Here is a 17,189-nt window from a genome sequence, read left to right as displayed (position 1 = left end):
AAATGGGCTCAGGGTTACGAACAGTCTAAGTCTAGACTCGATCAGACTCAGAAACTCATAAAAATGGGCTCAGGGTTACGAACAGTCTAAGGCTAGACTCGATCAGACTCAGAAACTCATAAAAATGGGCTCAGGGTTACGAACAGTCTAAGTCTAGACTCGATAAGACTCAGAAACTCACAAAAATGGGCTCAGGGTTACGAACAGTCTAAGGCTAGACTCGATCAGACTCAGAAACTCACAAAAATGGGCTCAGGGTTACGAACAGTCTAAGTCTAGACTCGATAAGACTCAGAAACTCACAAAAATGGGCTCAGGGTTACGAACAGTCTAAGTCTAGACTCGATCAGACTCAGAAACTCACAAAAATGGGCTCAGGGTTACGAACAGTCTAAGTCTAGACTCGATCAGACTCAGAAACTCATAAAAATGGGCTCAGGGTTACGAACAGTCTAAGTCTAGACTCGATAAGACTCAGAAACTCACAAAAATGGGCTCAGGGTTACGAACAGTCTAAGTCTAGACTCGATCAGACTCAGAAACTCACAAAAATGGGCTCAGGGTTACGAACAGTCTAAGGCTAGACTCGATCAGACTCAGAAACTCATAAAAATGGGCTCAGGGTTACGAACAGTCTAAGTCTAGACTCGATAAGACTCAGAAACTCACAAAAATGGGCTCAGGGTTACGAACAGTCTAAGGCTAGACTCGATCAGACTCAGAAACTCACAAAAATGGGCTCAGGGTTACGAACAGTCTAAGTCTAGACTCGATAAGACTCAGAAACTCACAAAAATGGGCTCAGGGTTACGAACAGTCTAAGTCTAGACTCGATCAGACTCAGAAACTCATAAAAATGGGCCCAGGGTTACGAACAGTCTAATGTCTAAGTCTGGACTCGATCAGACTCAGAAAAGCAAATTAATAATATTAATATATAAAATTGAATTACAAAGAATGATATATTTTCCATTTGTATTACACAAATAAATGTTAATAATTGTACTACTACTAAATTAAGATAGTCATAAAAATCAGCAAATTGCATCATTTATACTCAACTAGACAGAAAGTTACAATGAAAAGAAGTTTTTGCAGTTTTCTCACTTAAGTCTGAACTCAGACTTTAGGTTGTTCGTAATCATGGTCCCTGGTTTTGCTAATGGATTGAAATAAGTCTGGTTCAATGTTAACATGTTACTTTTTCTATCAATGTCATCAATTTTACAGAATGATGTTAAAAAAGCAAAACTTCAAATTATTTAGAAATGGAAAAAAACATTCATTTAAAGCTGCACTCTCACAGATTGACCATTTTGACAACTCTTTATATTTTATCTTGGAATGAGCCAAATTTTGTGTAAATGTCTGAAAACTAGTGATATAAGACTGCTGATAAAAAATCAGATCGCAGTGTTTAACATTTATGCTCCATATGTTTTAAGGCTAAAGGCATTACTAATCTTTAGATAAACGAACTTTTCAGCAGTTTTCCAAACAACTGTGATCTGTTATAATGTGCGTTATCTTATATGACTAGATTGAAAGCATTGGAGCCCATTAATCAGCTGATGCAGAGACAAAAAAAAAAGTTGTCAAATCAGTCGATCTGTCAGAATGCAACTTCGATATTGGCCCTTGATGTATATAAATGTGGAAAAAAATACACAATCAAATGTGAAAAGTCCATAAACAAGTCCTTGGTTGAAATAATTGTTAGGTTTATGCAGTAACTATGAGTCTGATATCATTTTATATTCAAATTTCATAAAAGAAGCATAATTAATTCATTGTGTACCAATAAAAGCGAAGTATTATAGAAGATATAATGAAACTCATTCAGCTATTGAATTGGTACGAATAGTAATAGGATATATTTTCCAAACTTCATTATGTATGCATCAGACTTGTATCAAACATTAATTACTTATTGACGAGCTATCCTTGGTCATTCATTAGCATAACAATATATTGGATGATTTATCATCGTTTTGTTTGGTATTTTGTTACGCTAAACTATCGATGGTTTAAGAATTGTTTTTGTTATTGTATTTTCAGATTTGGACTAAATTCTGATATTGGAACTTAAAACCATGAGCAGACTTACCAATGGGAACCTGAAATGAATGAAAAATGTGATGGAATAATATTTGGGTATGTATAGGTAATTAATTGAATTTTTTCATGCTGTGCAAGAAATTTGGTGATTTTTATAATTATGGCATAAGGTTTATGAACTTCTTTTGATGAATTTAATAAACAGTTCATGAAAAATTCATCAACTTTGGTTCATGAACTGTTAATGAACTATGTTGATGATTTTTTTTAAGAACTTGATGTACAGTTCATGAACAGTCATGAAAAGTTCATGAACATTCATGAAGAGTTTATCAGTTCATGACCAGATTCTCGACAGGGTAAGCTTTCCTCCTTTAAGTCACAGTAGGATAATCATAAGGATAAATTCCCCACCTTTGCAAACACTGGGGGGGGATTTCTATCATCTCCTGTTCCTAAGTTAAACCCTTTAAGAAGAATTGTTATACTGAAAAGACAACAAGTTTCATTTATTAATTTCGAAAAGAATTTGTTAAAAATGGGTATAAAAAAACCTGTTGATAATCTGAATTAATCAGGTTGAAAATTACATCAAAACTAATATTTTAAGATGCACATGTATTGCCAAGTTTTGGATAAACTTTGTAAATGATTTGCTGAGCAAAGTTTCAATATATTCTCAGAGTGATTACCGGTTCTTATGTAAATGAGACAATCTCAAACTTGGATGAGGTCAAGTATCATGATGGGCATGTTTATGAATAGTTTGAAGATTGTAATTATGTTTCCAATTGGTTGGAATTCATTGAAACTTTATCTGAAACTTGAAACAACAGTCCTAAAAGGGTCTTCTATCCCTAAGTTTGAAGATTAAAATTATGTGTTAAATGTATTGGAATTCATTGAAACTTTATCTGAAATTTGAAACAACATCCAAGAAGAGGTTTCTATCTCTTATATAAGTTTGAAGATTAAAATTGTGTCCAATTTATTGGAATTCATTGAAACTTTATCTGAAACTTGAAACAACAGTCCAAGAGGGGTCTTCTATCTCTAAGTAGGTACTTTAGTAGGCACTTGTGAAATATCCATTGTCCACTTGAGGCAATTTTGGTAACTATCTGACCACTAGTGACCAGACACTCGGACAAGACATTATAGTCACTTTAGCTGACCATTGCAAAGCCGTAAAATTAAGATAGCGGATGGTTCATATTTTGGGAAATTCAGTAGGTGTCCATCCATATTTTAGATACTGGACGAAACTCCATGGACAACTGGATGGGTGTGATGGAATTTTTATTTTGACTACTGTGTGTTTCTATTGGACTGAATACTTTGAACATTTTGTAACAGTAAAGAAGATTGGAACTTATGATGAGGGAATTGTAATGCAAAAACATACAAAATTTAATTAATAAAACTATTAAGTAATACTTGTAAATTTGTTAGGTAACACAGTGTCACCATCAATATTGCAAAATTGCAATTTTGTGTGTGTGTTTTTTGCTAAAATTATGTCAGTGACAGTGTACATGCGATATTATAATATTGTGTAATTATTTGTCAAACATTTTTTTTTTGCTAAAATAGACCTGAATTGATAAACAATTATTTTTAATTGTTCAAATGGATTTCAAAAAGATTTCCAATATCTTAATTGTCATGATTTTTTTTTTTTTCATTTCTTTGTTAGATAATAATCATTTTAAATTGTCATAGAGCTTTTATGAACTGACGGGCCTATATTTTAAAATTTTCAGCAAACAAAATTGACAAAAAGTTCCTAATTGAATCTGAATTGTTTGGTTGAGTATATGTATATGCCTTTACAAATATGTCCTGAAAGCAAAAATTTATGTTTTATTTAAACTTTACTTTTCAGGTCATGTCGCCAATACGTCTTTACAGAAAAGAATGGAAGATTTATAAGATCAGAGAATTTTGATCGGCACTATTAATAATTGTATTTAATTGAACAATAGTTAATTCAGTAGAAAAAAATGATTTTTTGAGGAATCAAAATTCAATAGAACTGCCAAAAAGTAAGAGAGAACATATTATTACATTAATAATCTAATTTAATAACCAGACAATAGTGTTATTGAAAAGATTGGCAAAGATGATGGCGTGTTATATTGCAAGTGATATAAATCTAAAAATTTGTGTGAAGATATGAAAATTAATCTGATTAGCTCTGTGGAAAATAATTTATATTAAATCTAATAAACAGATCAAAGCGCTGGGAATACTTGTCGAAGTGCAATTTGCACGTTTATTATTAGATGATATTATTCGACGCCTATTAAAAACACAGATGCAATGAAATTGAGAGTTTATCAACTGTATAATGGACGCAAATATTTACTAGCGTGTGAAAAATCATTCAAGTGTTTGATCAGCGGTAGTATTGGTAAATGGCAAAAATGTAGTTAAACCAATACGTTATTTGAAGTTACCCATGATATGATATCACTGATTGTTTTGCGAATAGATTTTTCCTATAAATGGACTTTAAATAGGGGACTTTTGAGAAAGTACTCTGTTCTGATTAGTAAATAGATGTGAAAAGGGTATATTTATCAAAACATATCTGAAATCTGGACATATTTTGTGATTGAGTTTTGAATGAAAAATTGAGATTTAATATCTGTATGATAAAACTATGGATCGAAAGTGAAATATGTTGAATTTGTGAGGTTATATGAAATATTGAAAGATAAAATAATGGGATGAAAAAAGACTGAAGTGTTTATTTTCTGAACAATGTTTACCAGGAGAAAAAGTGTTATGAAAATGACATTAAAGGAAGCAACATAACTGAATGTATTTAAAAGATCAAATAATACTGTAACAGAAATTGAAAAGGCTGTATATATATATATATATATACACACACAAGACTACGAGGCGAGTTAGTTAAAAGTGGGATTTGAAGAATATTTTGGTGCTATGTTAAGGGAAGAAGAAATCGAAATTGCGATTAAGGTGGTAGTGGTCGGTAACGGGGCCGTCGGCAAGTCGTCGATGATCCAGCGTTACTGTAAGGGAATCTTCACGAAGGATTACAAGAAAACGATTGGAGTCGACTTCTTGGAACGGCAGTTGGAGTAAGTTTTATGCAAATGGAAATATGCTTCAAAACGTCATAAAATAAATGTTTCAAAGAGATTATAGTGATAAAGGCATTCATTCACAGATATTATTTGTTTTAAACTTTGTTTAATTGTATTTTAATTTTTTTTATAAACAAACACGAAACTTGTTTGACACCTGAAGGTTCTCATTCAAGCTGGATATTGTAAATTGAACTTAAGATAATTCAATTTACAACTTAGTCTCTTTCGCAAAATATTACATTTTTTGTCCCATTTTTAAATAATTATTAAATAGAGAGTTGTGAGATCTTTTGTGTTGTATCATTGTAACAGGCAAACTTTAAATTTTTTATTTTAATTTTTTTTTGTTTCTGAAGTGTTAAATATTTTGAGAAACACATTGCATGGTGCAAGACTATTTTGGGCAAAATTATAGATATTATTTTTACGCAACTATGAATTAATCAAGATTTTTTGCCCGTGAACAATTCACAGATTAAACATTTCTGCATACAAAGCAACTATTTGGAACAGCCTTTTTTCAGGTCAAAATAACAACTTATTCTTAATATCCATTTTATTTATAATTCCGTAAACAAACACATACATAAAGAAGTTTTATCATAGTGAAGCATTTAGGTAAAGAAATTCCCAAATTTCTTCTCCAATTTCTCTACCATAGTAAAATTTACCCTATAAGAAGCTCACGCATTCAAGCCCACTCACTCACAGTAGACCTAATTTCTTTTACATTTTTTGTAGGTTTCTATTATTATAAAACATAAAACATCAATTGACAAATGTAATAAAAAAAAAACAGGATAAAAATGTATGAAAGTATTGTTGGTATTTTAGCAGCCATAGTATGAGCAGTACAATCTTTATACATGATAAGGTCAGACCTCAGATTGTTATTAAACTGCTCACTGTCGGATGATTTGTCATAATAAAATACTTGTCTGACAAGTATAGCAAACTTGGGTCTTACGGTTAGGTATTGAACTATGTAAGATGTTTGACCAGTTTGTCCGATAAAGAGATTAATTCTTACGACCATGTTTATATGTTTAACGGCCAGTGGACTTTTCCAATAATTTTAAACTTAAGTTCAAATTCAAAACAAAAATATGTTTACATGCAAATTAGTCAGTGTTCTAAATTCTAACAAGGCATAGAATCAACTAGACCATATGGTTGAGTGGATGAACGGAGAAAGGTTTCAAAGAAATGAACATTGATATGCGTATAAACACTAAATGGGTGGGCATATCATAGGCTATATTTAAATTGAAAAAAATATAATTATAATATATATGACCTTGATTTTGTTCATAATCCGATGTTGACGCCATTTTAAACAAGAACCAACCATTTGGTGACGTGGATCCCCTGCCATGCTCTATTAATGGGACCAGTATTAGAGTATATTAAAGAGTATTAAAGGCAGAACTGTAATTAACTGTAATTAATGGTTTAAGTAACAAATTTCACAAGTTCCACAGGTATTTTCTATTACAGTTGAACCCCATTGGCTCAAACTCCCAGGGAACAGCCCCTGAAAATACTTCCAGCCTCGTAAAATTCAAGCCAAGCGTAAATGCTTACCTTCAGTTTAAAGAAATTTTACATCAATTTCTACCCAACAAGGATTAAGAGTCAAGTGCGTTCGAGCCAACGAGGTTTCACTGTATAATTATTGCAAATTATATAGTATCAGAGTGGCATATAACAGGGCTTCCGTTAAAGGAAGTTTGGAAGTATATTTCTCCCTAGAAATGGGTTAAAACTTCCAAAATTGATTCCTTGGAAGTACAAAATCATCCATAATTTTGAAGAAAAAGTTGAAAGCTTGGAAGTTCAAAAAATCAAAATCTTTTGTCAATATTACTTTTATAGTCATAATTTCAATCAGTTTAAGTGTTGTTAAGTAAAATGAATTATAATAATATAAGTTAAAGTGAAAATTATTTGATTTTTAATATATTTGTTGAAAAATAGTTGAAAAAGCTATTGCATTATGGAGACTTAAACTTCCATATTTCAGTGTAAAACTTCCAAAAGTGATTGACAGGAAGTTCATACTTCCAGTTTCATCTTTTATACGATATTTGCATGTGTGTTTCAGAGTGGGAGGAGAAGATGTCCGGCTGATGTTGTGGGATACGGCCGGACAGGAGGAGTTTGACGCCATCACCAAGGCCTACTACAGAGGTAGTTTAGTCTATACTGATTCAATAGTCTCTCTGTTGTTCAAAGTTCTGTCATAGCCCTGACGTTGTAGTTGGCATTGTTGTGCAAAAATTTAAATGGCCATAACTCAAAAAACATTAAGATATTCAAATGAAACTTGGTACACATGTTCAACAAGGCCCATAATTCTGGCTGTAATAGTTGTTGAGTTACACTCTCTTTCGAATAAAAAAACAACAGACAAGCGTGGTGGTGTTTGCTCCACAGCACTCTTGTTAGCCTGTCTGTTATTTAAAGAGTCAAAGTACTGTCATAGCCTTGGTGTTGTTGCCATTACTAAAAAAAATTAAAACAAATATTTAAATCACATGAAACCTGAAACTTCTACAGTTATTGATATGTTCAAAACAATCATTTTTCTAATCCGGTCTCAGATTTAATATAAATAATACCTGGTACATCTGTTACCTTTTGCCCCATGGTGGACAAGCATTGACATTCGCTTGCAGCTTTCACACAAGAGGTTGTGGGTTTAAACTCCACCAGGGTGAGTGTGGTGTAGTGTTCAACTTTCCTTTTTTTTAAGTTAAACAGATATTTATAGAACTGTCTGACTTAAAAAATCTTAACTAAATTATTGAAGAGCTTTTATACACTATACTCAATGGAAGATTCATTGTAAAACAAGCAAAGACTGCTTTAAAGGTATGAAGGAAACAAGGCCATTGCTCTTTGGAGGGACAACTGACATCAGAAAGGAACTCTTGTTTTCAATACCCTAGTGTCAACATCTGGGTCGATCCCCACTTTGGGTGAGGGTGGTCAATTGGTTAAGGTATCCACTTTTTATTCCTGTTTTTTTGGATTCAAACCAAACCATGAACACTTCCTTTTGGCCTCTCAAAAAGGACACCATGAGTACAGGCTCTACCAAGGAAATCGGTTGAGAGTGTTTCATATCGATTTAAAGCTGTCTTCACAATTGAATGGGGCCAGGGCTTCATAAATCCAACAATATGCCGGCTTTGACCGATTTTGACCATGCCGACCGATTTCAGTAACAGAAAATGGAAAAAAAAATGGTCCGATTTTTTTCATTTCTTTGATTATTTTGATTCAAAATTGCTTAGTCAGCTAGTAGAACATGTTAAACCTTTGTTTTTCCTTTACACAAATATTAATTACCCTGAAAAACATGCTAAGATAGACTGATGCGACCAGTGTGTAACCTGTTAAGACGATCTATCGATATCTGTTAATTGGCATCCAAACATGTGGTAGATCACAGCAACCAGACTGATTGAGTTTCCAAATTTTAGCAGCACTGCATGAGTCTAATATAAATTATGTTTAATGTGAACAACTGTCTAGGCATGAAAAGTTTGATGCCCTCGAAATGGCATGGTTTTTTTCATTGATAAAGAAAATGCTATCTGCATACATAATTTATAGATGCCATAATTTTAATTCTGTATTGTATTACTAAACTCTAATTATTATAAATAGGTAATTTATCAATTAAACACTTTCTGTGCAGCTGCATGTTCTATTGTAAACAGCAATAATGGCATGAATTTATTATCGCCAAATGCAATCATTTTATCAAAAGTTGTAGGTTTATTATCTGAAATGTTAGTGTATATCAATATTGCTGATGAAAAATTATCATGACATGTGAACAAATATTAGCAGAAATCTCAAAGCCAATATTTTGAGTACTTTATTTGCATTTTGACTGTAAATCAATTAAAATTCTTCGTCAACGCTTATGAAAAATGTACTTAGGATTTATAGGTAAAAGTAACAAGAATCCCATGAAAAGATTTATATTTGACTTTATGTTGTTCCTTAAACTAAGTAAATGAAACATTTACAAAAAGCTTTTGACAGATGGAAGAAAATAGGTTGAAATAATAAGACTGTGTTTTAGTCTTTAAGGTATAGCTCTTTGCACAGAGTAAACATATAGTTGGACTTGTTTGTAAATGAATTAATGTAGTGAGTAATCAGGCTAAAATCAATGTTTTGACCTTCTCTGCTTGTCTGTTTACGGAAGAAAATATTATAAGTAAGTTTAGTTGAAACTTATCTATTTTACAAGATTTGTGAAACAAGTTATTACAACATTATTTTAATCACTTGTTGGCACGCTGTTACACAAGAGTGTGGTCTTGTGATGTGGGGGAAACAGGAGTACCAGTGGAGGAATCCCACTTATCCAGCATGGTGACCACAAACCGAATTCGAATGCAGCAGGCCTCGAACCTGGGTTGCCTACATGAGAACCAAGTGCCCTCATGATTGCGCTAACCAGACATCCAAAATAAGTTTAAGAATTGTTAAAGCCTTGGTTTTTGCATCATTGCCGTGCAATAACTTTTGCTATAAATTGAAAAAACAAAACATTTAAGATATTCAAGTTAGTAGGCACGAAGGTTAGAAGGGACTATATTTACATGTGTAGCAAGACCCACAACTCTGTTTTTAATAATTGTTGAGTTATGCCCCATTTCTACTGAATTATATAAACAGAAAAGTATTGCATGGCGTTCACTCCTCGGGACACTTGTTTTAAGATGTGAACATGACCTGTTCATTTGATATCTAAAACATTTAGACCATCATAACTGTTACATATAAAAAAAAAAACGGTGTACATAGTGAGCAAACCTTTATCAGCAATTTCAAACTTACTGCTCCTCCCATGTACAGGAAAAAAAATCTCAATTAACCCCCCCCCCCCCCCCCCACACACATACTTTATAGTTAGAGCTACTAATAATGCTCTTATTAATTATAAACGATATGAGGTTGACGAGTTCAACAGGTGTCTGCCTCTCACTCAAGAGGTTTTGGGCTTTATTCCAAGACTGAGTATTTTTTTATCAATGGCTTCTCAAAAACGACATTATTACTGGTCTTTACCCAAGAATTAAATTTACATCAGACATCATGAATGTTTGTATCTTACTTAGCAATCATGAAGATCTAGTGTCATGTTCACAAGGCATCTTAAAAGTAAAATCTTAGCTTAAGATGTGTCATAAATATAACCTTTGACAAATTAATGAAAAATTAATGTTTTAACTTAATACAATATCTGACTTTTTTGAAGATTTATGAAAGCTCATAAACTTTTTATGTACAATTTTGTTTAATTAAGTGATGCAGTGATCTTTGACTTGGGTACAGTCTATGATTTATTTCGTTAACCTGAGTGACCCTCAACGTGATGTAAAAAACCTGGATTTTAAGTAAATTGAAGAGTTATAAATTTGCATTTAAGGAAGGAAATATACACATACCTGGGATTAAAAAAGAGGTCATAAAAGCTGCCTGGGTGTTTATGTACATATTATGGTCACCTTGTGCATATTTTGGTCACCGGGAAGCACTAAAGTGTCGTCAAAATGTGATTAAGCCTTACTTTTTGATGATAAGTATGTATTAAGATGACTTAAGAACTTCACAAACTATGCTTCTTTTATCTAAAGAAAGAACATGAATGGATTGGGTACCATAAATTTGTAAATTACTTGAGCATTGGTGTACCAGTCACATTATAAACAATACTTGACAGCTTTTTTTTTTTTTTGTTTCTAAATAGAAATTTGGTGGTTGTAATCTGCTTCATGGATGTTCAGTTGTGAGAGCTAAATCTATAAATTATTAAGGCGATCCCATTGGCAAAGACGTGAGCCTGATCACTAAATTTAGTTGAAATAGACTGAGCTGTCTTTTGTTTGCGATTTATTCATTAGGTTTAACATTCATATAATGTTTGGTCAAGAATCCCCACATATTTTCATTAGTATTAGCATTATTACTATCACAGCTGGACGATGTATCATATCTCCATCAAGATTTACGAATGTTGACAGACAAGACCCTTCAAAAATTGATTGATTTTTGAAAATTGATCATGTAGCCACACTCTACCAGTAATAGTAGAATATGGTTGAATTAAAACTCATCAATTGTAAATAAAAACTTGAAAGATTTGTATCCTGTCACCACATGTACCCATTATTATTCAGTTTCTCGTTTAACTGGTTGCCATTTGGAAGGGGTTGTTTACCATTTGGACTGATTAAATTGGATAGAAGAAAATAACAGAAAATTGAGATTTAATGACACAGAGGTTAAGCCCTTTAACGACTTTTAGGTGACATCAGTCCATTTAGCGGGCTTTTAAAATGCTCTTGATGTTAATATAAGCTATTAACATCAAGGAGAATGCCTTATGGTGCTGGGATGAGGTATATAAAGTGTGCATTTAATAGGTTTGACTTGGTGATGAAATTTGGTTTATTTATATCTGGATAATTGTGGTCATTTGATGTAAAAGTTACTGAATGATTTAATTAAAACCAATATCTATAATTAGTGTTTTGAATGTAATGTTAAATCAAGTTACAATTTATATACATTCATTTGATGTAAAAGTTACTGAATGATTAAATTAAAACCAATACTAAAAATAAATGTTTTGAATCATGTTATGTCATGTGACGTTTTGTAGGCATGAATTCGTCTGAAATATATATTTTTTTATTCAGATGTCTTTGTGTGTTTATTGACAAAGTCAAGAGTCCCTGTGATAAAAATTCTTAAAACAGTAAGCGTTATGAGAATTTTACTTTAAGAATTGTTTAAAATTGATAAAATGCATATTTCATGAGACTTTCTCTTTTTGCATAATGTATGGCAGTTGAATTTATTTATCTACAAATTCCTAAACATCTTAAAGTAAACAGACCAAATATTACCAAACACAATTAGAAAATACCTCTTTTGTAACATTTGTATTTATCCATTATATCACTTAATGTGCTTCTAAGATAATATCTACGGTAAGCGGGCGTTTAGTATATTAACATACCATACTGTGAAAAATTTAATTGAATTTCATTTTCTTGGGGCTAAATTCTATAAATCATGATGTAATTGTCTTAATAGTATATTATGTAAATCTAACGCCCAAGGGTATGAAAAATATTAAGTATTGTGATGAAAAGTACCCAAATTCTTGAGAAAGGATTGGATCACCATTAAGATAATTGTGTTAATTATGTTAATGAGTACTGTTAAAGTTTTATAATGTAAATGAATGTGTGATGTAATAAAATTATCCGATGATGATTAATAATCAATAGGATGATTGTTATGAAATCAAAAGTCCTTATAAAGTGATAAAAATTAATATGTTCGTTTCTGGTTTCATCCCCCCCCCCCCCCCCCCCCCCCCCCTTAAAAATAGGGTAGGTAGGTTGGAAAATAATTTTATTTTTTATTAAATGTTTTTTTGAGATTTTTCTGTTATCAAAAGCTATAAATTTATATATGCTTAAGAACATCTTAACAATCAGTATTAACATCACTGGTATTGTTTAAATTAAAAAAAACTTTATTTTTAACTTTAAAAAAAGAAAACAAATTATAATGAAAAAACAAAATATTTGGCAATGGCAATTAAAGCTTAAAGGTTGGGGCCAAAAAATACGGTAGGTCAGGGACCCATTTTTTTTTTTTAAAGATGCACTCTATCTCCCAAATATGAGTTACTTCAATTAAAAATGTTGTTTTAAAGGGACTGTACACCAGATTGGCACCAATTTTTTTTTTTCTGGAACTAATCTCAGGACAATTATCTATTAGAATGTGTTACGCTTTGATATCATTATTGTAAAAAAAAAAGTACCAAAATGTAAAAAAAAATGTCTTGGAGACCGGGTTCGAAGCCGTTTCGCCAAAATTGCAGTCCAGCATCGTATCCACTGAGCTACGACGGCTTACTCTAATTGGGTGACATAATTAAGCTATAGACATACCTCGGTAATATCACGTCATAACACTGACTAGCCAATCATGTATAAGGAATTAATTCTACCTGGTAGACATACCCAGTATTTTTTTTAATGGAAAAATACGAAATAACTGCTAAACTTAAATAAATTGTAAACTATGTGGTACTTCAGTTAGTAAGAATCAATGCATTGTACACATAGATGCAAAGTTTATGTCTATTTTCGACAATTTTCTTTTTTTTTGCTATTTTATCATACGGAGTACAGCCCCTTTAATATTCCAAAAAGAATGTAAGAATGTCGAAAACAATGTTACTTATGGTATGAAGAACACCGAGTTTAATTTTTGAAAGAAATGAGCATAAAACACAGTATTTCTTACTTATGAGACTACACAGTAAATCTTTTAGCATTCACCAATCATTTAATATTATTGCGCTTTCTGCTATTAAATACATGGTTACAATCTTGTAATCAATAATTAATATTTTCCATTAATGCCAATATTTAGGTAGTAGTTAAAGGTTTATCAGTCAAAATTCATGTTTGTTTTAGATGTGTATGTACTGATGTTGAGTGTCACTTTAAAATTTACACCTAAATAGTGGAACGGAATTAATGTTCACAAGTGTTGGCAGTTTATTTCGATCAGATATAAATTCAATAATGGACATAAAATTTCTAAATTATCAAATATTCAACAATTTTTTAAAACTCATTTTCTATCTCCACTGATCCTTACAAACACAAAATGACTTTTCTCATGCACTTAACAATGTTTGCTGTTGATGTAGAATTAATAAATACATAAATTACAGCCCCATTTTTTGATTTACACTTTTATTCACTGTATTATGTCATGCACTTAAAGATAATGGTGCGTGCATGCAAGAAAAAAAGTTCTTTATGTGTGAAGTAAATATAACAAACGAGGCAAGACCTTGGTAAGACCTTGGGAAATTTGTTTTAGCTAAATAGTGACGATAGTGAAAAGGAGCATATGAATCATGGTTGAGTCTTTGATGATCATAGCTTAAAGCATGATTTTAATCATTGTTGAGTTTTTATCGATTATATATATCTTAAAGCATGATTTGAATAATGGTCGTGTCTGTGGCAATTGCTTTAAGCATGATGTGAATCATGGTCGAGTCTGTGGCAATAGCTGGAAGCATGGTCGAGTCTGTGGCAATAGCTTAAAGCATGATGTGAATCATGGTCGAGTCTGTGGCAATAGCTAAAAGCATGATGTGAATCATGGTCGAGTCTGTGGCAATAGCTGGAAGCATGGTCGAGTCTGTGGCAATAGCTTAAACCATGATGTGAATCATGGTCAAGTCTGTGGCAATAGCTAAAAGCATGATGTGAATCATGGTCAAGTCTGTGGCAATAGCTTAAAGCATGATGGGAATCATGGTCGAGTCTGTGGCAATAGCTGGAAGCATGGTGTGAATCATGGTCGAGTATGTGGCAATAGCTGAAAGCATGATGTGAATCATGGTCAAGTCTGTGGCAATAGCTGGTAGCATGATGCAAATCATGGTCAAGTCTGTGGCGATTGCTGGAAGCAAATTGTGAATCATTGTCAAGTATGTGGCAATAGCTGAAAGCATGATGTGAATCATGGTCGAGTCTGTGGCAATAGCTGGAAGCATGATGCAAATCATGGTCAAATCTGTGGCGATAGCTGGAAGCAAGTTGTGAATCATTGTCGAGTCTGTGGCGATAGCTGGAAGCATGGTCGAGTCTGTGGCAATAGCTGGAAGCATGATGCAAATCATGGTCGAGTCTGTGGCGATAGCGGGAAGCAAGTTGTGAATCATGGATGAGTCTGTGGCGATAACTGGAAGCATAGTCGAGTCTGTGGCAATAGCTGAAAGCATGATGCGAATCATGGTCGAGTCAATCTCCAGGAAACCCCCAAGATTTAAATGATGTTTTACATGTACAGATCAGTTATAATTGATTACTTTTCTATGTTTCAGGTGCGCAAGCATGTGTTTTGGCATTTTCTACCGTTGATCGGGACTCATTTGAGGCCATCGAGTCATGGAAAAGAAAGGTATTACAATATGAAAGTACACCTCGAATCTTGTATAATAAATATTGTATCCTAGTTTTAAGTCATTTTAAGCTCATTTATTTAAATTTGAATTCATAGCCTTTGTGTTGTCATAGATGGCAGATTCGTTGACGTGCAAAAATTTCACCTTTGGCCATAACTCAAAACTTAGTAAGATATTCAAATGAAACTTGGTAACACATGTACAACAAGGCCCATAATTCTGGCTTTAATAGATGTTGAGCTATGTTACTTTTTTTGACTGAAAAACAGTAGACAATTGCTTTTGCTCTGCATTGCTCTTGTTATCCTGTATGTTATTTAAAGGAACGAGTCAAATTACGTCAACAAGGCCCATAAATCTGGTTTTAATAATTGTTGAATTATGTCCCTCTATAACTGAGAAAGCAAAAACATACAAACATTGATGTTTTTCATGGTGCTTTTGTTTTTAGTACAAGTGGTTTAAGGCCAATTACGAAATCCCCCTTCATTTATTTTTATGGATAATTTTCCCTGGTAAACTTGGAGCTATTTGTAACCCCCTCCCATAAATTGGACTGTCCTCCTTCAAAAGTTAATATCATGTACATATATCCCCCTGCTATAAAATGGGATAATCCACCTTTAGATTAGTTCCTTATTGTACCTTCCTGGTGTGATTTTTAAAAAACAAACAAATTATACAAACATCCAATCTCCCACTCAGTAATCTCCCTTGATATAAAAAAGTTCTCTTCCAACGATGCTATAAATAGCAAAATTTCAGCTACAGCTTTTTAAGAAAGTTTAATTTTATCTCTTTACCATATTATATTATTTTGTTGAATTTTTTAGAATATACAAAGTTTCATATCTAAAAGTCAGAAAATATTTGAAATGAAAAATATATTTTGAACTTGGTCACATAATGTTGAAGTGTGATGGCAAAGATTACAGTACAGTTAGCGATGTGAGAAGTTCCACAAATATTTAGTACTTAATGTTCAGTTTTGTTTAGTTTTTATACGCCCATCTTACGATGGCCGTATTATGGGAACACCCATGGCGGGCGGGCGGCTCCACAATGTTGTCCGCTCTCTAACTTGAACATTTCTCATCCGATTTCCACCAAACTTCATGAAAGTGTTTGTTGGTGAAATATCTAGGTCAAGTTCGATAACCAGCCAAATCGCTTTAGGCACTCCAGAGTTATGGCCCCCTGAATTTGTCAAAATTGGCCATTTTAGCTTTGTCCGCTCTCTAACTTGATCATTTCTCATCCAATTTCCACCAAACGTCATGAAAGTGTTTGTTGGTGAAATATCTCGGTCAAGTTCAATAACCAGCCAAATCGCTTTAGGCACTCCAGAGTTATGGCCCCCTGAATTTGTTAAAATTGTCCATTTTAGCTTTGTCCGCTCTCTAACTTGAACATTTCTCATCCAATTTCCACCAAACTTCATGAAAGTGTTTGTTGGTGAAATATCTAGGTCAAGTTCGATAACCAGCCTAATCGCTTTAGGCACTCCAGAGTTATGGCCCCCTGAATTTATCAAAATTGGCCATTTTAGCTTTGTCTACTCTCAAACTTGAACAGTTTTTATCCGAATTTCACCAAACTTGCTACTATAAATGTTTGTTGGTATATATTCTTGGCAAAGTTCTATAACCAGCCAGGCTCTTCAGGATTATGGCCCTTGAATTGGTCAAAATTTGCCATTTTTGCTTTGTCCACTGTCTAATTTGAACAGTTATCATCTGATCTTCACCAAACTTGCTGAAAATATTTGTTGGTAAAATAAATCGGTCAAGTATGATAATCAGCCAAATGCCCCGAAGCACTTCAGGATTACTGCCCTTGCCATTTAAGTTTTGTCTACTCTCTAACTTGAACAATTCTCATCTGACCTTCACCAAACTTGCTGAAAATGTTTGTAGCTATAAAATCTTTACCAAGAATGTTTGCCGGGTGCCTATGAAAATTATAGACAT

General features: G+C 32.9%; 1 protein-coding gene across 7 annotated transcripts in view; it reads left to right on the top strand.

Annotated features, from left to right (window-relative positions):
* Positions 1–17,189, top strand: part of LOC128214658 (ras-related protein Rab-23-like) — a 32,879-nt gene that overhangs the window by 8,347 nt on the left and 7,343 nt on the right. For all 7 annotated transcript variants that reach the window (XM_052921230.1, XM_052921234.1, XM_052921231.1 and 4 more), the window contains 4 exons: positions 2,059–2,154; positions 3,944–5,168; positions 7,282–7,367; positions 15,139–15,215. In XM_052921230.1, coding sequence (XP_052777190.1) covers positions 5,011–5,168; positions 7,282–7,367; positions 15,139–15,215 — 321 coding nt within the window. In that variant the 5' untranslated portion in view covers positions 2,059–2,154; positions 3,944–5,010. The remainder of the gene's footprint in view (positions 1–2,058; positions 2,155–3,943; positions 5,169–7,281; positions 7,368–15,138; positions 15,216–17,189) is intronic.

This window comes from Mya arenaria, chromosome 13 (assembly GCF_026914265.1).
Source record: "Mya arenaria isolate MELC-2E11 chromosome 13, ASM2691426v1".
Classification (NCBI taxonomy): Eukaryota; Metazoa; Mollusca; class Bivalvia; order Myida; family Myidae; genus Mya; species Mya arenaria.
The sequence above is the reverse complement of the archived record's forward strand: the minus strand, read 5'-3'. Positions and strand labels throughout refer to the sequence as shown.